Here is a 20,611-nt window from a genome sequence, read left to right on the forward strand (position 1 = left end):
GTATGCAAAAATAAAAAAAGGATGCTCCCACTATCTTTTTCACGATGTGTTGTTGTCATATGGACACTTCATAAGTCCATGTGTTCATAATCTACATACATTTAACTGATATACATATTTCATAGGAATCCTATAAATAAAAATAATAAAGATAGCAACAAACTTCTCATGTTTTAATATAATACTAAGGTATATTAAGAGATAATATTAGAGTAAGATAACATTTGACTAATTTATATTTTTATTACTAAATAAATATGTCTCCAAGATATATACTATTGTAAATATTAACTACCTAATACCATAGATGTCATTATTATCAATAAAATAAACTATAGACTTTAAATTTTATAAAAAAGATAAATATAAATAGATATGTAATATTATGTTATCACTTTATATGGTCATTTGATGTTTTTCTCCCGTTGCAACGCACGGGCATATTTGCTAGTTAATTTCTAAAGAACAACTAAAATAAAACCCACCCTAGAAGGATATCAACCCGTTGCTGCACATATCATGGACGGTCTAGAATAAGGCCCTGTTTAGTTCCCCACCCAAAAATTTTTCATCCATCCCATCGAATCTTTGGACACATGTATGGAACATTAAATGTAGATAAAAAAATAAACTAATTATACAGTTTAGTTGAGAATCGCGAGACGAATCTTTTAAGCCTAGTTACTCCATGATTAGCCTTAAGTGCTACAGTAACCCACATATGCTAATGACAGGTTAATTATGCTTAATAAATTTGTCTTGCAGTTTCCTGACGAGCTATGTAATTTGTTTTTTTTATTAGTTTCTAAAAACCTCTTTCGACATCCTTCCGACACATCCGATGTGACACCCAAAAAATCTTCGTTCCCAATCTAAACAGGCCCTAAGAATTGGATGATAGCTTGCATAAAATATTGGATGGTGTTAGAGAAAGCTCGCATAATGACATGCTGGTGGAGTCATGTCATGGATGGCTTGTATTGAGATATACTGGTAATGGTGGTTTCCTCTTTAGAAAAAAATATATAATAAATAAACTCCCATATATATGACGATGGAAATTATATGCCTACAACTAGTCGGTACAACAACCATGCCATGCACTTGTGAGCATGAGTTGTACTTGAATAAATAGATTTTTCAAGTTGTCCTAAGTTAAAAAAATACGGTGGATATTTCATATTCATAGGGGAGCCTATGCCCCTACACACCCCAATGAAATTTTAACAAATAAGGTGCATATTTCGTATTTATAGGGGGCTTGTGCCCCTACACATCCCCTGTCTTTGCCCCTGATAGCAATTACTTTTTGATGGTCATAGACTGGTTGGATGCCTAAGATGTATTTCATATTCATGCTCTTAGCCTATTTAATAATATCCATGACTCAAAACACGAAGGGCAAGCAGAAGATGGACGCATTGATCACCACCTTCCAGCAGGTGCAGGCAGTCCCATTTCATGACCCAGAACACGAAGGGCAAGCAGATGTCGGACGTGTTGGTCACCACCTTCCAGCAAGTGCAGGCAGACACCGACATGGCCAATGTAGCCCTCATCGAGGACGATGTCACCGATGGCCTGGCCCTGCTAGAGTAGGGTTTGCCTGCGACAGTGGGTGGACCTAGCGTCGACCAGGGCTAGGGCTAGGGACAAGTGGAGAGGAGACTGTTTCAATGGAGGATATGCAGGCTACGACCTAGGAGGCGCTGAAGATCGTCGAGGGCACGACCTAAGAGGCAGTCTTGGCCGTGAGGCGCGCAACTGAGGAGACAACTCGTCAGCAGCATATGGGGGTGCCACCCTAGCCTGTTGACTTGCTTGCTCGCCACCACATGACAGCTATATATTTCACATTCATAGGGGCCTATGCCCCTATTTTCCCCTGTCTCCGCCATTGATAGCTGCTACAATCTCACGGTTATGGACTGGCTAGATGTCTAAGATAGTAAATTTTTACTGAGGCGTCGACATGGGAGACGGTTCTGGTGCCTCCCCAGGCCATAGACCTGCTTCCCTGCCACCATGTGGCAGCTGACGGTAGAGACGAGCCCATCGACGACATCCACGAGCAACAGTGATATCGCGTTGCATCTCTAGTACGGAGTATATATATTGTGTATATATAGTATATATAATTACTATAGTACTTGGGACAATCTAGCCTCATATCTTGCACTGTGTTGGTGCATGGACTAATTATATTATGCAGTTCGTAGACTGGGTGTGGAACATACGTACTTGTGTTTGTTGCACTTCATGCACATGGGCACTGCTCGCATAACATATTAATACTTGTGTTGGTTGGAACATACATATTACAATTTGGCTTCTTTCATTACTATCTATAAGTGTGTGTCCAAGCTTAATAGACTGGTCGGGTGCTCTATATATGCTGGTGCATATATGCACTTTGATTTAGTTTTATGGCCCTAATAATACTGAGAATCAATGTAAAAGAAAAGGTTAAAGTGAAATATATTTTGAAACAGAGGGAGTAGCATGCTATCTGTTGTGCATACAAACATGCAATCCGTATATAGATGACACAATTAGAGTGCTAGATGCAAATAATCAAACCGAATAAGCAAGAAAAAATTCTCTCTAGACTTTATATCTAGTTCTGCAGTAGCCCCATGTTTTCCCTTATCACCTCTCGTTGATTCTCTCCAACACATCTCCCTCTCTCAGCCCTCCATCCTCCTTCTATCTTCGCTATCATTTCCTCCCAATGAACTTTAGAATAATAATTAGAGTTTTGGGAAAAAATCGCTAAACCGGTCAAAATTAAAATATATGTCCAAGGAAAAAATGTCCAATGATATAATGCACCATGTCAATAATAAATAGAACTTCAATGTAAAGCCAAGTTAAGACATATTCGTCAGCCTACAAAGCAGCCTTGGTCAAATTGGCATGGCACACACCTGCAAGATGGAGAAATAATAGAAGGAATTAACAATATTGCACAAAATCATTAAAATAAAAAGGAGATAAGTCCTACAAGATATTCGGTCTTGCTATAGTAGTTCATCACATACACAAGGGGATGCCACATGACAACACGATGCAGCAGACAACCCAGCAAGTCAACTAAGTGTCTAGGTGACTAGATTTAATGGAATCAATATACGTACCTGTTGGCTAAGAACAACTGCATGATTGATTCATTACAACATATATAAATATAGAGAAAAAAAATCACACAATGCTGTCACTGTGTGTGCCATGCCATGCCATGCAGTGCAATGCGAAGGGGTCCCTTCCATTCCATATATACCTTAATAGTTATTGTTGCGTATTCATTACCAAAAGTAGACTTAGTTTTCTAATTCTGATAACGGTGCCAAAAATGTCAAACCTATCCCTCATACCACTTAAGCCAAGTTGTCATCCCCAGCATGACATGAGAGACGCGGTATTGAAATATGCAATTGCTCTTCTAATAAATAATGAATGGGATCTGCAAGCGCACAGATTAATACCGATATAGTATTTTAACCGGGAAGTATTCCACGTATCGTTATTTATATTTTTACCACTGGGGAGAGATTAGCAATCATCAATATTGATTACAGAATAGAATATGAGATTGAGTATCTATCATTGCATGTATAATTGAGAACATTTATCTAACTCTTTCATACAGGGGTAAGTGTCACATAAAAGATATATGAAGTAATGAATAGTGACAAAGATAATTAATCCGATCAGCATAACTTAGCCACATATAAATATGATAAGCACCTCAATTAGATACTCTAGAAAGTCATTAGCATGGAATTAGAACGAACTACAAGAATATTTCTTAAGTTATTCTCAGCTATATAGTCTAGCATTATCATAATTAGTGCAAGCATACTTAGCAATCATTGCGAGACAAAGACTACACCCATGCATAGTGATATTAGCAAGGTAAATGAGAAACATAGCAATCACTCCCCTGTAATAATATTGCTCTGCCAGCCCAATACATGAGAGGGGGACTATATAAGAATCAATGAAGCTGTCACTATCACGAACTACCCCACGATCTGGCATATTGGGTACAATTGCAGATAAATACGGTATAAGCACCACGCCTACACAATATCTATCATTTACCCATGGATCCGATGGATAAACGCTATACGATCCTAAGCATGTATATAGATCCAATCTAACTAAGCCAAGTACATAACTATGATAAACTAAGAACAATATAATCTTGAATATAAACAAGTAGAGCAAAGTCATAAGCAATATATTGAAGTAGAACAAAGTCATATTCATAATATTGAAGAACAAAGATAATTAGAAGAACAATTAGAAGCACAATTAGAGAATCCTCTTAACAGATCCGGAAACCAATCGAAGATTGACTCCTTCTAGTTCTAATCCTATGTAGCTATGCTAATCTAGATATCTTATTGATGTGGTGGCTCTAATCTTGATCAGAGGCTTCTTCTCCCTTGAGGAATAATGAATTAGGGTTGAGAGGCTCTCTCCTCCAGGGGTCTGGTTTTATAGTCCCTTCAAGTGAATATGGGCCGTTGGATCAAACCGACATTGATTGAACGGTTATCTTTGATCCTTTAGGTCGGTGGAGATTAGTCCCGAAAGAGAGTCCTGATTGGACTCAGCAGGTGGGCGGGCACCCTGGTTACCTGGGCGGGCGCCCAGGGCCAGGCCCCGTTCGGCCTCTGCTTCCTTCCGTGGCTTCTGGACTCTTCTAGATGTAAGATAATTGCGCGGCACATTAATATCTCTATGTAATCTCGACGTGTACGTGGGCCTTTCTTCCGTATTTCCTGATAACCCCCTACAGAAATAGACAAACACTAAAACTCGTGGAATTCTGTCAGATAAAATCCTAAGTCTGGATGTTGATTTCATTTAGATCCTTTTCTTTGTTTATTTAATAATTAAATTTGATACTTAAGGACCGTCAACAGTTATATTAACATTCATTAACATAATAACCCAACTAGGCTTCCGTAAAACACAGTTTCTTGTTTGTGGCGAGAATGTAGTAGTGGTAGCTAATGCATGGGCTCTAGTACGAGTTGCGTGCAGTTGTTTCTCGGAAGGAGACGACATGGGCTCAAGTGTCTTTACTTAGGAGATCCAGAGCAAACAATGGGCTTTCCAAAGTCATAAACATTGCATGATGTAGGCCCAAGTTATTCCTCTAAGAGCACAAAAAGAGTTTATTGTTTTTCATTCGCCGAACAATTGCAGTTTGCCAAGCTCACCTGTTATTGATCTTTTTTGTCACGTACGTGATGAACGAACTACTACGTACGTATTGCACATTTGATAAAGTTTGGTAAAATTTGTATGCCAATATGTGTGGTCATCGTCTAAATAGATAGTGCCGATTCTCTCTCTCTCTCAAAAAAAAGTTAACTAGGTAAAGCACATGATCGACGGATGATTGAACCGGTAGTTTCGTTTACACTATGCACACCAATAACTCAGGCTTTGTTTAGTTGGGAGGTGAAAAGTTTTTTGATACTATAGTACTTTCATTTTTATTTGACAATTATTGTCCAACCATGAACTAACTAAGCTCAAAAGTTTTATCTCATGAATTATAGATAAATTATGCAATTAGTTATTTTTTATCTATATTTAATGTGCCATAAGATTTGATGTGACGATGAATTTTAAAAAGTTTTTGGATTTTGGGGTGAACTAAGCAATGCCTCAGCTATGTTGGAAAAGCGTGTCTGTGCAAAGAAAAGAATGTTATTTATTAATAATGATACTAATATAATAATATATTCCATTCCACACACAACTCATACTTATATATGGTGGTAATGGCAAGTTGGCAACCAACTGCCAGCAGTTGATGCAAGCAGCCATGGATCATTCGAGCCAAATTTAACATATCTTGACAATACTGATGTGGTTTTTAGACCTGTAGTGTTTACCTTTTATTATTATGTATGTATGTATGTACTAGTAGTAATAGACAACTCGAGTATTGCTATACATATGTAGAGTCTATGATATATTGTGATAGATAAAGAAAGATAAAATTCCAGTTTAACATTTTAGCATGGTGTATGACATGCTAGAGTTGATGACACTCTACCATTATAAAAAATAGAGCGCATACTCGTGAAAGTAAAAAGGTGTAAGACAATATCTTTAATTAGGGAAGAGCATACAAATAGTTACTTTAGAGATTTCTTGGTGCTCCATACTAACCGAGAGCACCTTAGTGTTCACATCACCATCTAATGTCCAAATCACCTTTGAATAGTGATTTTGCGAACTGTGAGTACCATACCTAGTAGAACTAACACGTTTGTTTTGATAAAAATCAGGTACTTCCATCAAAGCGTATTGTGGCAAAAAAACGGAGATGTGGTGACTGTTGACGGTCCTTAAGTACTAAATTTAATCATCAAATAAATAAAGAAAAGAATCCAAATGCAACCAACACCCAGACTTAGGGTTTTAACTGACAGAATTCCACGAGTTTTGGTGTTTGTCTATTTCTGCAGGGGGTTATCAGGAAATATGGAAGAAAGGCCCACACGTCGGGTTTACATAGAGATATTAACGTGCTGCGCAATTTTCTATCATCTAGAAAACTCCAGAAGCCACGGGAACGAACGGGAGGCCGAGCGGGCCCGGGGGCAGGGCACCCGCCCTCCCCCCTTGGGTGCCCGCCCTGCTACAGAGACCAATCAGGTCCCGTCTCGCGGATTATGCTCCACCGACCTAAATGATCAAGGAAAACCGTGCGATTAATGTCGGTTTGATCCGACGGCCCAGATTCACTTGAGAGGACTATATAAGCAGGCCCCCTGGCCCCTGGAGGAGGCAATCCTCATTATTCATTAGCATATTTTCCAGAGAGGATTGAGAGAGATGTTCCTTAGGGTTCCCACCTCATAGGGCTTAGCATCCAATGTGAGAGTAGAACTAGTTCTACTAGATTGAGAGAGATAGAGTGGAGGTGTATATCGGAGGAAGCCCGGCCTATCGGTGTCTACTCTGAGGTTGTACCCGCGGGATCAAGTCTTCTAATCCGAGACTTGCTCCTAGGATTCTTCAGTATTTCGACTTCTAAATTCTAGTAAGTTCTTTATTCTTATTGTTCTTTGGTTTATGAGTTTACTTTAATCTCTTCCGGTTGAGTTTAGAGTAATCATTGCTAGCGTAAATATGGTGTTTGGGCTAGGGTACTCATAGATATCCCCTGTCTAGCTGGATCGTGGTAGTAGCGAGGAACGTGACATTTTCGAGTTACCTTTGTAGCCCATATACCGTTAGTAGGATCGATAGGGTTTATAGGTGCGGGTCGAACATCATTTTGTGGTGTCTAGATTCCGTGAGCCTCCCCAATAGAACAATAGATCATCCTTACCAAGGTTAGAACGAGAGTGCGGTTGTAGTCTTCTCTATACATCGCTGACATCGAATCACATTGTTTGTAGCCTAAAGGGTAGTAGCAATAGATTTGGTTAGTCAGATGCACGCTTTCTCCTAGTGGTAAAAATATAAATACGATACTCTAGATAACCTCCCGGGTGAAATGCTCACCGATATCCGTGCGCTTGCGGATCATTTCCTGATGGCGTTACCAAATATCAACAGTGACCAGTTTGGACCGTGACAACTTGTAATGGAGGAGAGAGAGAGAGGTTAGCAAAAGACTTTTTCTTTGGGTAAAGAACCATAGCCCCATGATAACAATACAATACGTGATTTTGTGTTGGATGATCAATGGTTTCACAACTTTGTCATAACTATGTGGCATGTCACTTTATTTTGAAACATACATTTGAACTTTTACGACTAATAACTACACATGATTCTAGCATCACTCTACTTTTAACATAAGCTAAAAGATAGCATGACAAAAGAGCCGACCACCTCTTATAAATCTCAACTTTAAAGATTTGAAAGCATATTATGATCATAATAAGGGGGTGTTTGGGACTGCTATGCTTTATGTTTTTCAGCTCCGCTCCACGTTTTTTAGCCAAACGGTTTCAGCTCCACACACTCAGTTCGAGGGAAAAAGGTAGAGTTGTGAGAGCACCTAAAGAGGTATTCCAAAAACTCTAATTTTTGTGGAGCTGCTCCATGGTAGAGTTTGTGGAGCAGAGTTTATGAAGCAGTCCCAAAACACCCCCTAACTACCAAACTATCAAACTCAACAACCTTGATGATGAAGGAAGCTCTCTTCCTCCCTCCCTCCCTCCCTCCCTCGATTAGAGGAGTAAGGCTTGTTTACTTGTAAAATATTTTGCAAAATATGAATAGTATCAATTTCGTTTGTATTTGACAAATATTGTCTAATTATGGACTAACTAGACTCAAAAGATTCGTCTCGTCAATTCCGACCAAACTGTATAATTAGTTTTTATTTTCGCCTATATTTAATACTTCATGCATACGTTTAAAGATTCGATATGACGGGGAATCTGAAAAATTTTGCATTTTTTTTGAAACTAAACAAGACCTAAGTTTTGGGCATGGTTAAACCTAAACCCCCTACCTCACCTTGGGTCTTGTTTAGTTTAAAAAACTTTGCAAAATTTTTCAGATTCTCTGTCACATCGAATCTTATAATATATGTATGAAGCACTAAATGTAGATAAAAGAAATAACTAATTGTACAATTTATCTATAATTTTCGAGACGAATCTTTTAAGCCTAGTTAGTCCATAATTAAACAATATTTGTTAAATATAAATAAAAATACTATAATGTCCGTTTTGCAAATTTTTTGGAACTAAATAAGGCCTCGGTAGCGAAGGAAACTCGATGTGAGCATAAATCGACACGAGGAAATTAGAGGAATAATGGAGGAGTAATGAGCTAAAAGCTCATGTCCACATGGGACGCCCACTAAACTAAATTCCCCGTCGCTTCCCACGCACCGCTGTGCTGGTTGGTTCCGTCGCGTCGCGTCGCGACTCGCCCCGGCCCCCTCCCCTCCCCTCCCCTCCCCTCCTCAGATCAGATCTCTCCCCCGACCCCGACTGGAGGCACCGCGCCGCGCGACGCCGCCTCCGCGCTCTCCCCCTTCCGCTCCAGGCTAGCCGGGAGAGATCTCGGCACCGCCGCCCGTCGCCATGGCGGCGGCCAACGCCCCCATCGCCATGCGCGAGGCGCTCACGGTAACACCTCCGCCAGAGATCTCCCTCCACTGATCCACTCACTGATCATTCGTTGCTTTGCTTGTCCTCCGCAGCTCACCAGCCTGGGCATCGCGCCGCAGTTCGTCACCTTCACCCACGTCACCATGGAGTCGGAGAAGTACATCTGCGTCCGCGAGACCTCCCCGCAGAACAGCGTCGTCATCATCGACATGGCCATGCCCATGCAGCCGCTCCGCCGCCCCATCACCGCCGACTCCGCCCTCATGAACCCCAACACCAGGATCCTCGCCCTCAAAGGTTCGTGCTTGCTGCCTCTACCTACCGCCCGCACCTCCTAGATCTAGCCTCCACTGCGCGGGATCTCATTCTCATCATGCCCTTCCACCTAGATGCTACTACCCAGCCCACATGGGATTTACCCCTTGCGCCCATTCTAGTCAGGGTCCTTGCTGAATAGTCGCCGCCTGCCTAGGAACTGGGTAGCGATCTAAGCTCCTGGTTCCTTACTATGGCATCTGAATTTTGCACTAGTCAGTGACATCAAGCCTTTGCTTGAGATCTGTGCAGTAACTGCTTGCAGAGTTTTATGTATATTGCCCTGTTTGTCTGATCTTGTGCAAGTCATGTAGAATGGACAAGGCTCTGGCAACATTATGCTGGGCGCCCTAAAATCCTAGCCTGCTAGACACTGTAATTCGTATAATCGTTGCCACTGCGATGAGTCGGATTCATGTCAGTTCAGCAAAGCATGGAACCATTAGGATTCTAAAACCCATGTCTGTTTTAGTGTCTGGTGTTTCTTCTCACACTGGTTTGACAGCTTTCTACCTACTTACTGGGCATTGCTTGTTTAACTTATGTTTGGGTACATGTTTTGTTGAATAGATTACTTACTTGTCAGCATTGCTGTTGGCTGGGGTACTTTACTAGAATTGGGTTTTAGTTCAGTCACTTCACTTTTTACATACCATGCTTCGTTACCACCGTCAAGTTGATGCTAGCACTTGCAACTGCAAATCAAATGACTGGTTTACACATTGAGTATCTGGCTACCCATATATAGTTTGAGTATAGTTGAAACGAAAATTAATGTCTGCTCAAATTTTGCAGCCCAAATACCTGGAACAACACAGGATCACCTTCAAATATTTAACATTGAGGCCAAGACTAAGATCAAGTCTCATCAGATGCCCGAGCAGGTATAGAACACTTTCCCATATGGTTGCATCTTACAATTTTTTCCCCTAGCTGTCAATGAGATGTACTTGAAGTAACTTGTTCCATATATTTGCTTTTCAACTGCAGGTTGTATTCTGGAAATGGATCACACCCAAGTTGTTGGGTTTAGTAACACAGACATCTGTTTACCATTGGTCAATTGAAGGTGATTCTGAGCCCACCAAGATGTTTGATAGGACAGCTAATTTGGCAAACAACCAGATTATCAACTACAGATGTGACCCAGCGGAGAAGTGGCTTGTGCTTATTGGCATTGCACCTGGTGCCCCGGAGGTAAGATCTTACATAAATTTGTTGCTAGTTACATCATTCTTGGTTATAGACAGATCACATGTCAAATGAGTGTTGATAAACAATTATTACTGTTGCCCCCCCCCCTTCTGATTTTTTTTTTCCAAATTCCAATCCTCTTATGATCTTACATAACTTTATTGCTAGTTGCGTCATTCTTGGTTATAGACACTTAGACAGATCACACTTCAAATGAGTGCTGATAAACACATAATATTACTGTTGCCCCCCTTCCTGCTGATCTTGTTCCAAATTCCAATCCTTTTATGATTTAATCGTCTCACTAAAACTCAGTTTGTTTTTGAACTTGAACAAAAAGCAGTTTCTGTAGGTAGTAATTAGTAATTACACAATACTTTGTTGTCAGTGCTTCTCATATTAGCATTTCCTCCTTTCCACGCAACCAGAGGCCACAACTGGTGAAGGGAAATATGCAACTTTTTTCTGTCGATCAACAGCGTAGCCAGGCCCTTGAAGCCCATGCAGCGTCTTTTGCAACATTTAAGGTACCCTTTCAGAAATTTGAAATGCTAATAACCTTATTATATGCTTGTTTTATTTTTAGTATTTTGTAATTAACCAGCCTTATTATATGCTAGGTTGTTGGTAATGAGAACCCATCAACCCTTATTTGTTTCGCCTCAAAGACAACTAATGCTGGACAGATCACTTCAAAATTGCATGTTATTGAACTGGGTGCACAGCCAGGTTTGTATTTAAAAATCATCAAATTGTTTTTTTATTCTTTCTAGTGCTACATCTCAAACTTCTTGTATTGCACTGGTTATGTTTCTATGTGGGCTTCATTTTTTTTGAAAGACATTGCAGTATACTGATATCATCATTGTTCTTATTGATTGTTTGGTTGTAGGGAAACCTGGCTTTTCTAAGAAACAAGCCGACCTCTTCTTCCCACCAGATTTCCAGGATGATTTTCCTGTAGCTATGCAGGTGAGCATCTTATGGAAAAAATGTGCACTTCGTAGGGGAAAGATGTGCAATTATTAGAACATCACATGATGGATCTAATATGTTTTTATTCCATTTTTGCTGCAGGTTTCACAAAAGTATGGGCTTATCTATGTAATTACAAAGCTTGGCCTTTTGTTTGTATATGACTTGGAAACTGCTGCGGCAGTTTACAGAAATAGAATCAGTCCAGACCCTATATTCTTGACGGCAGAATCTTCCTCTACTGGTGGATTTTATGCTATCAACAGAAGAGGGCAGGTTTTACATGCCACAGTTAATGACGCAACTGTTGTACCTTTTGTCAGTGGCCAAGTATGTTCTTCTACACTTTCTGGACTTCCTTTCCTGATCTATACATTAGGTAATTCTTTTAACACAACTTCGATATGCAGTTAAACAACCTTGAGCTTGCTGTGAATCTGGCCAAGAGAGCTAACCTTCCTGGTGCTGAGAACTTGGTAAGCTCTATTACTAAGATGACTTATGTGGATGCTGTCATGTTGGTGACTTGGTGTTGGTGGTACTTCCTTGGCTGCATTGATTCTTATTTGCTTGCCTAGTTTCTCTGTGCCACCTTTTTCCTGTGTGTTTAGTAATATATTTTCTCCTGTAAACTACAGTACTGTTCCTTACTATAACACTGAACTATGTGACCCTAATTTTCTTGAGAGAGGAGGGGCAAGTATCTAGAGATTGTTATATATTTATAATGAAAAAGTGGAAGCAAACTAACAAAGTTATGTACAGTAAGTAAAAAAAAGGAGCAACTAGAACCTACGTAGCGTTTGGTTCGGTCCCATGTAACGTTATCTGTTTACAACGTTAACCAATTGCGTTAAAAATGTTTGTTTCAGTCTCCACCGCAATCGGGTACCATGGAATTGGATACCGTCCAATACAAAACTGATACCGCTGCCATCCTTGCGTAATCGACGCATAGCCCATCGTCTTCATTGCCTTTCGCATTACTGTGGTTCCCATCCATAGCGCCGCGCCGCCGCGAGCCCACAAGGCCACAACCCCTGCCGCTTGTCGCCGCTCTTGAGCACGCTCAGGAGTCAAGAGGCACAACACGGGCGGCGGCGGGGCTCTACTGCCACGTTCATGCCCAAACACAGTGGAGTAGGTGCTTGGTGGCAGTTAGATCTAAAGCGGCCGTCACAGGATGTCAGGTCCGATGCAGCGCTGGGCTCATGGGCGGCAGCATCAGGCCGCATGGCTTAACTCTAGGCGCCGCTGCACAGGTGCGCCGGCGGCGCCAGCTATGGTAATTCAGGGACAGCTTGGCTCTGATGACAGCCTCTGGTTTTTGTTACTTTGTTTTTGTTGGCGGTGCTTTCTCATTACATGAACACTTGAGTTACAATTTCTGAACCAAACAGTTCGCTAATTTATTTGTACTTTATATCTTGTGATAATGTTTGCTTCATCAGTTTGAATAACAGTTTTCAGCCCCAGATCTATTTATATAGAGTGAAACACCAATAGTTGAACATTGGGGGTACGGAAACAGCTGTTTTTCCCCTACTTTGTGGCTTATGATGCTTTTACTTTGGTGAAATGGTGATTCCCAAGAACTATATGCACATACCATATTATTTTTTATGGTTTTACCAAAGCTTCACAAACACGCCCAGGGACTTATAAGTGTACACACAATGTCCCCCCCCCCCCCCCCCCCCCCAATATTCTCTCTCTTGTAAACTACTGCCTCCATTTGTCTTTAGTAGGCATGTTAGGATCTGAAGAAGTCTTTAGTGATATACTTGTCAGTTGTCACCAATTTATCTTACAGTATATCATCGACTGCTACAAAATCAATGTCGTAGTGAAAGATATTTGAAATATAAACCTATCCATTAACTTATGAACTAACCATGCACATAATTTGACTTATTTTCAGTTAACTTTATGAACTTTGGCTTATTGTTGGTCAAATTTCTGAAGTTCGACTTTTTAAAATCGAACACACCTAATAGAATTAACAGAGGGAGTATCTCTGAAAAATTTGAGCTTCAAAATCATGCACTAGGTGTTCATGAAATTTTCATAGAAACTACTTTTCATACATATTATGTTCCCAAACAGCTTTCACCATTATCCTTGCTTCCATTCAAATGTTGATGCTGTTTGTGGAGGTTACAAACTGTGTAGTCGAACTTATATGTGTCAAGTTTGTAAGGGTTTTCATGGAATTGAGGAATTCTGAACTGTATTGCAGGTTGTGCAAAGATTCCAGGAACTGTTTGCACAGACAAAATACAAGGAAGCAGCTGAGCTGGCTGCGGAATCTCCCCAGGGTCTCCTGAGGACGCCTGAGACCGTGGCGAAATTTCAGGTGAGTTTTGTATCTCCTTTCACCAATTGCAGTCTCTGTACATTTCTGTAAAACACATTTAATTCAGTGAAATAACTACTGTTCTAGAATCTTGATAAAATCGTGGAGGCTTGTTAATTAAAGTGACTAGTTTTGTGTACTCTGGAAGAGAAACCTTTGATGCTTACTGGGTAATAGGTACAGACAAAAAGTGCTATGGTTAATTTTATCACATGCCTCCTGCTATCAGGATTGATCTATACACATGCAGCTAATCAGCTTCCAGTCTAGGTTCCTTAACTTGACTGAATTGTTATGCTTATTAAAAATTGCAGAGTGTTCCTGTGCAAGCTGGGCAAACGCCCCCACTCTTGCAGTACTTTGGCACATTGCTAACTCGAGGGAAGCTCAATGCCTTTGAGTCTCTTGAGCTATCTCGACTTGTCGTCAATCAGAACAAAAAGAATCTTCTGGAAAATTGGTTGGCAGAAGACAAGCTAGAGTGTAGTGAAGAACTAGGAGATCTTGTCAAGGTAAGATGGATATCATACCGTTTTTGTTGATTGCATGGATCTTACTGTACTTTGCCAAATTACATTCACTTGTGTCTTGGTTGTTTGCTGACCATGTATTGTACACTTTTATGTAGACTGTGGACAATGATCTTGCACTGAAAATATACATAAAGGCTAGGGCAACCCCTAAAGTTGTTGCTGCTTTTGCTGAAAGGAGGGAGTTTGACAAGATACTGATATACTCAAAGCAGGTTTGTTTTTTGGTTTTATTGATTCTGTTTTTAGTTGTTACTTGTTATGCCTCATTTGTGCTTTGAATTTTAATACAACTTGGTTCCAGGTCGGGTACACGCCAGATTATCTCTTCCTCCTCCAGACCATCTTGCGTACAGATCCACAGGTGATTGATTGTTAAAAAAAAAATCAGTCATTTATTAGACACATTCGATACTTGGCTGTGGCGTCATTAACCTTATGAATCCTTTTCTCACTGTCTATAATACCAGGGAGCTGTGAACTTTGCTCTCATGATGTCACAAATGGAGGGAGGCTGCCCAGTAGATTATAATACAATAACTGATCTTTTCCTTCAGGTATGCTTTGTATTCGTAAATAATTGTTTTATTGCCTATTAACATTCCTTCGCTTTTCGAGTCTTCCTTTTGGAATTTGGTTGCATGCCTTCACTTACATGCTTCTGTTAACAGAGGAATATGATACGAGAGGCAACAGCTTTTCTGTTGGATGTTCTGAAACCAAACTTGCCAGAGCATGCTTTTCTTCAAACCAAGGTTCTCATCTTTCCCCTTCGAACATGAATGGTTGCGCTTGGATGTGTACACATTTGTTTCTCAGGAGCTTTTGTCTGTTTGAATTGTAGGTTTTGGAGATAAACTTAGTGACTTACCCGAATGTTGCTGATGCCATTCTTGCTAATGGTATGTTCAGTCATTACGACCGCCCTCGTATTGCTCAGCTGTGTGAAAAGGCTGGTCTGTACTTGCGAGCTCTCCAGGTTGGTGCATTTGCATTGGGGCAGCTCATATCTTCGCTTCACTTTCCTGTTTAACTTATCTTACATTTTGTGATGCAGCATTACTCAGAGTTGCCTGATATCAAGCGTGTCATTGTAAATACCCATGCCATTGAACCACAGGTTTGTAAACTACAGTAATTTTCAGATATCTTCTTTTATTGTTTCGCCCATTAACAACTTTCTTGGACAGGCACTTGTTGAGTTCTTTGGTACCTTGTCAAGGGAGTGGGCTTTGGAGTGCATGAAAGACCTTCTACTGGTTAATCTGAGGGGAAATCTTCAGATTGTTGTGCAGGTATTCCTGTTCAGTTTCATATGACCCCCTCCCCCTCTCGACCAACCCATTGGCATTTCTTTCTTGTTGGTTCTAATCATTGTGAAATCTTGGGGGCATCTGCAGGCTGCGAAAGAATACTCTGAGCAGCTAGGGGTTGACGCTTGCATCAAATTATTTGAACAATTCAAATCTTATGAGGGCCTTTACTTTTTCTTGGGATCCTATCTGAGCTCCAGGTAAAGTTTGACATTTGAATGCCTTTCTCAAAATTTGCATGTCTTTCTCAAAATGTAACACAGCTGAGGTTTCTTTACATGGAACAGTGAGGACCCAGATATCCATTTCAAGTACATAGAAGCAGCTGCAAGGACTGGACAGATCAAAGAAGTTGAACGTGTAACTAGAGAGTCAAACTTCTATGATGCCGAGAAGACAAAGAACTTTTTGATGGAAGCAAAACTACCTGATGCTCGTCCACTGATTAATGTTTGTGACCGCTTTGGTTTTGTGCCAGATCTCACTCACTATCTGTACACCAACAACATGCTTCGATATATCGAAGGCTATGTTCAGAAGGTAGTTGTGTCTTTCGACTCAGCATTAATTCGGACGCCGTTCCTCGTAATATGTTGAGTATGAGAATGATTAATTCTTTTCTCTGGTTTCCAGGTGAATCCTGGGAATGCTCCATTGGTAGTGGGGCAACTACTTGATGATGAGTGCCCTGAAGATTTTATCAAGGGTTTGATTCTCTCTGTTCGTTCTCTCCTTCCTGTTGAGCCTCTGGTTGATGAATGTGAGAAGAGGTTTGTTTTTCATATTCCTCCAATTTGCTTATTCACATGGTTCACGCCACCCCTCCTTTTCCCCCACCTTTTCTGATGGTCTCATTTGTTTGATATGTGAACCAGGAACCGCCTACGTTTGCTCACTCAATTCTTGGAGCACTTAGTGAGTGAAGGTAGCCAAGATGTGCATGTCCATAATGCTCTTGGGAAAATCATCATTGACAGCAACAACAATCCTGAGCATTTCCTTACTACCAACCCATTTTACGATTCTCGTGTTGTGGGCAAATATTGTGAAAAGCGGGATCCTACACTTGCCGTTGTTGCTTACAGACGTGGGCAGTGTGATGATGAACTTATTAATGTCACTAACAAAAACTCATTATTCAAGCTGCAAGCTAGGTATGTAATAATTCTTGTTGTGACTTGTGACACCTGTTTCGAGACCTCCACATCGTCTGATGGCTTACATGTTCATATTGCATTTATTTAAAATGCCAGGTATGTGGTTGAGAGAATGGATGGTGATCTGTGGGATAAAGTTCTTCAGCCTGAGAATGAATATAGAAGGCAACTCATTGACCAAGTGGTTTCGACTGCATTACCTGAGAGCAAGAGCCCTGAGCAAGTGTCTGCTGCTGTTAAGGCTTTCATGACTGCTGACCTGCCACATGAACTGATTGAGCTTCTTGAAAAGATTGTTCTTCAGAATTCTGCTTTCAGTGGAAATTTCAATCTGCAGAACCTGCTCATCTTGACTGCTATCAAGGCAGATCCATCCAGAGTCATGGACTATGTCAACAGACTCGATAACTTTGATGGGCCTGCTGTTGGAGAAGTTGCTGTTGAAGCACAACTGTATGAGGAGGCTTTTGCTATATTCAAGAAGTTCAACTTAAATGTGCAGGCTGTCAATGTTCTCTTGGACAACATCCGGAGCATAGAAAGAGCCGAGGAATTTGCTTTTCGTGTTGAAGAAGATGCTGTTTGGAGCCAGGTTGCCAAAGCCCAGTTACGTGAAGGTCTGGTCAGTGAAGCAATTGAGTCCTTCATTCGCGCAGATGATGCTGCACACTTCCTTGATGTCATCCGTGCTGCTGAAGAAGCTAATGTGTACGATGATTTAGTGAAGTACCTTCTGATGGTAAGGCAAAAAGCACGGGAACCCAAAGTCGATGGAGAACTCATCTTTGCATATGCTAAGATTGACAGGCTCAGTGACATTGAGGAGTTCATTCTTATGCCAAATGTTGCCAACCTTCAAAATGTCGGTGACCGTCTGTATGATGAAGAACTATATGAAGCTGCAAAGATCATCTATGCTTTCATCTCGAACTGGGCTAAGCTGGCTGTTACCCTGGTTAAGCTGAAGCAGTTCCAAGGTGCTGTGGATGCTGCTCGCAAGGCTAACAGTGCCAAAACATGGAAGGAGGTCTGCTTTGCTTGTGTTGACGCTGAGGAGTTCCGTCTTGCACAAATATGTGGTCTCAATATTATTGTTCAGGTATACAAGTTGGAGTGTGTACTTGATATATTTTTTTCTAGTCTCTGCATTATAACAAAGCTTCTATGATATATTTCTTTCTGACATAGCTGCTTTTGTATTTTTGTTTAGGTTGATGACTTGGAAGAAGTCAGTGAATACTACCAGAATAGAGGATGCTTCAATGAACTTATTGCTCTCATGGAGAGTGGTCTTGGACTTGAACGTGCACACATGGGCATCTTCACAGAATTGGGAGTTCTATATGCTAGATACCGCCCTGAGAAGCTTATGGAGCACATCAAACTTTTCTCCACCCGTCTTAATATTCCTAAGCTTATTCGAGCTTGTGATGAACAGCAGCACTGGAAAGAACTTACCTACCTGTACATACAGTATGATGAATTTGACAATGCTGCCACCACCATTATGAACCACTCTCCAGATGCATGGGATCATATGCAGTTCAAGGATGTTTGCGTTAAAGTTGCAAATGTTGAGCTATATTACAAGGCAGTTCACTTCTATTTGCAAGAGCATCCTGATCTCATTAATGATATGCTAAATGTGCTTGCACTTCGGTTAGATCATACCAGAGTTGTAGACATAATGCGCAAGGTTTGCATCTGAATGAAAATTAACTTTCTTGGTGCCCTTTGAATTAGCCCTGTTTTGATTCCATCTCAAATTTCTGATTGTCTTGTTGCTCTTTGGACAGGCTGGCCAATTGCATCTTGTGAAACCATATATGGTTGCAGTTCAGAGTAACAATGTCTCTGCTGTGAATGAAGCCTTGAATGAGCTTTACGTTGAAGAGGAGGACTATGAGAGACTCCGGGAATCAGTTGATATGCACGACAACTTTGACCAGATAGGTCTTGCCCAGAAGGTAAAAAATAGCCAGATAATCATGCAATGCCTGCCTATTGTTACTGCTTTGAATCTAATAACCTGTGTGTGTTCATTTCTTGAGCAGCTTGAGAAGCATGAATTGCTTGAAATGAGGAGGATTGCTGCCTACATTTACAAGAAGGCTGGCAGGTGGAAGCAATCCATTGCTCTATCAAAGAAAGACAACATGTACAAGGATTGCATGGAGACATGCTCACAATCTGGCGACCGTGAACTGTCAGAGGACTTGCTTGTCTATTTCATTGAGCAGGTTTGGTTCAAACCCATTCTATTGACTGATGATATGAGACTAGTTATAAGCTAATTCAGTACTATGCACCATAGGGCCTATTCTGTCTACTTGGCATTGCATTCTGATTAGTAAACACATCCAATCATGTAACGCAGGGTAAGAAAGAATGCTTTGCATCCTGCCTCTTCATTTGCTACGACTTGATCCGGCCAGATGTCGCTCTTGAGCTTGCATGGATGAACAACATGTTGGACTTTGCCTTCCCATACCTGTTGCAGGTAACTTTTCGGTCCATTTTTTTTGCTGATGTTTTTTTACATACAGTTTACTATAGTAATCTGTGCTGCGTGTGCAGTTCATCCGTGAGTACACTAGCAAGGTGGATGATTTAGTGAAGGACAAAATTGAGTCGCAGAAGGAAGAAAGAGCCAAAGAGAAGGAGGAGAAAGATCTTGTGGCTCAGCAGGTAACCTAAAACTGCTCTCACATGTTTTGTTTGTATAATCAATCATCTCATGCTGAGGGCATTGACATCAAGTTGCATTCCCTTGTGCTGTGCAGAACATGTATGCCCAACTGCTTCCTCTTGCTTTGCCTGCTCCGCCAATGCCTGGCATGGGTGGTCCACCTCCGATGGGTGGGATGGGCATGCCTCCAATGGGTGGAATGGGTATGCCGCCGATGGGCCCTGGTCCGATGCCAGCATTCGGGATGCCACCAATGGGAAGCTACTGAGAGTTGTTTTGCAGAGAGCTTAGATGATCTGAATTGTTCCAATGTAAGCAAAAGTGGAACTTCTTTGGAATTGTATGTAGATGATTACAGTTTGCAATCAATATTCTTTATGGCACCAGGAAATTTTTGGCGAGTGAAATCTTAGCCAGAGTTTGAGATTTGTAACCTGTTATACCGTACGATGGGATAGGATGAGGATGGTTGAGCAAGAGGTACCATTTGTATAGTGTGATAATCTTTGTAGACACATTTTGGTTGTATTAATACTTGAAGGACAAACAAATGTATGTCACGACCTGTTGATTTCTATTGTTAGGCCTTGTTTAGTTCACCCCAAAAACCAAAGATATTGTGGTACATGCATGGAGCATTAAATATATATAAAAACAAAAACTAATTGCACAGTTTATCTGTAAATCGTGAGATGAATCTTTTAAGTCTAGTTACTCAATGTTTGTTAAATTAAAACGAAAGTGTTATAGTGTTAAAATCTAAAAACTTTTTAGATTTAAACAAGACCTTAGTATATGTGTTGTTGTTTTTTTTTTTTTTTTGAAGTTGTGGGGTGGGTACCAAAAGCTGTTGAATTCGATGGTTACGCAAAATGCTCAGGAAAGCGGTGCTGCCCGATCATTCAGGCCCAATCATTTAAGCCCATTAGGCCCATCCTCGGCGCCTGCCCCCACCTCCCCTAAAACCCCTGC

General features: G+C 40.9%; 1 protein-coding gene across 1 annotated transcript; it reads left to right on the forward strand.

Moving 5' to 3' along the window:
- On the forward strand, positions 8,898-20,199 carry LOC8067576 (clathrin heavy chain 1). Its single transcript, XM_002448817.2, has 29 exons — positions 8,898-9,128; positions 9,203-9,407; positions 10,221-10,309; positions 10,416-10,622; positions 11,048-11,146; positions 11,240-11,348; positions 11,512-11,591; positions 11,697-11,924; positions 12,005-12,070; positions 13,834-13,950; positions 14,265-14,462; positions 14,579-14,695; positions 14,785-14,844; positions 14,951-15,037; positions 15,152-15,235; positions 15,325-15,459; positions 15,538-15,600; positions 15,671-15,775; positions 15,881-15,993; positions 16,081-16,333; positions 16,427-16,563; positions 16,669-16,947; positions 17,047-18,049; positions 18,161-18,646; positions 18,747-18,917; positions 19,005-19,190; positions 19,328-19,450; positions 19,528-19,638; positions 19,734-20,199. The coding sequence occupies exons 1-29, from the start codon at positions 9,084-9,086 to the stop codon at positions 19,905-19,907; spliced, it is 5,130 nt and encodes a 1,709-aa protein (XP_002448862.2). The 5' UTR covers positions 8,898-9,083; the 3' UTR covers positions 19,908-20,199.

The sequence above is a fragment of the Sorghum bicolor genome, chromosome 5, assembly GCF_000003195.3.
Source record: "Sorghum bicolor cultivar BTx623 chromosome 5, Sorghum_bicolor_NCBIv3, whole genome shotgun sequence".
In the NCBI taxonomy this organism is placed as follows: Eukaryota; Viridiplantae; Streptophyta; class Magnoliopsida; order Poales; family Poaceae; genus Sorghum; species Sorghum bicolor.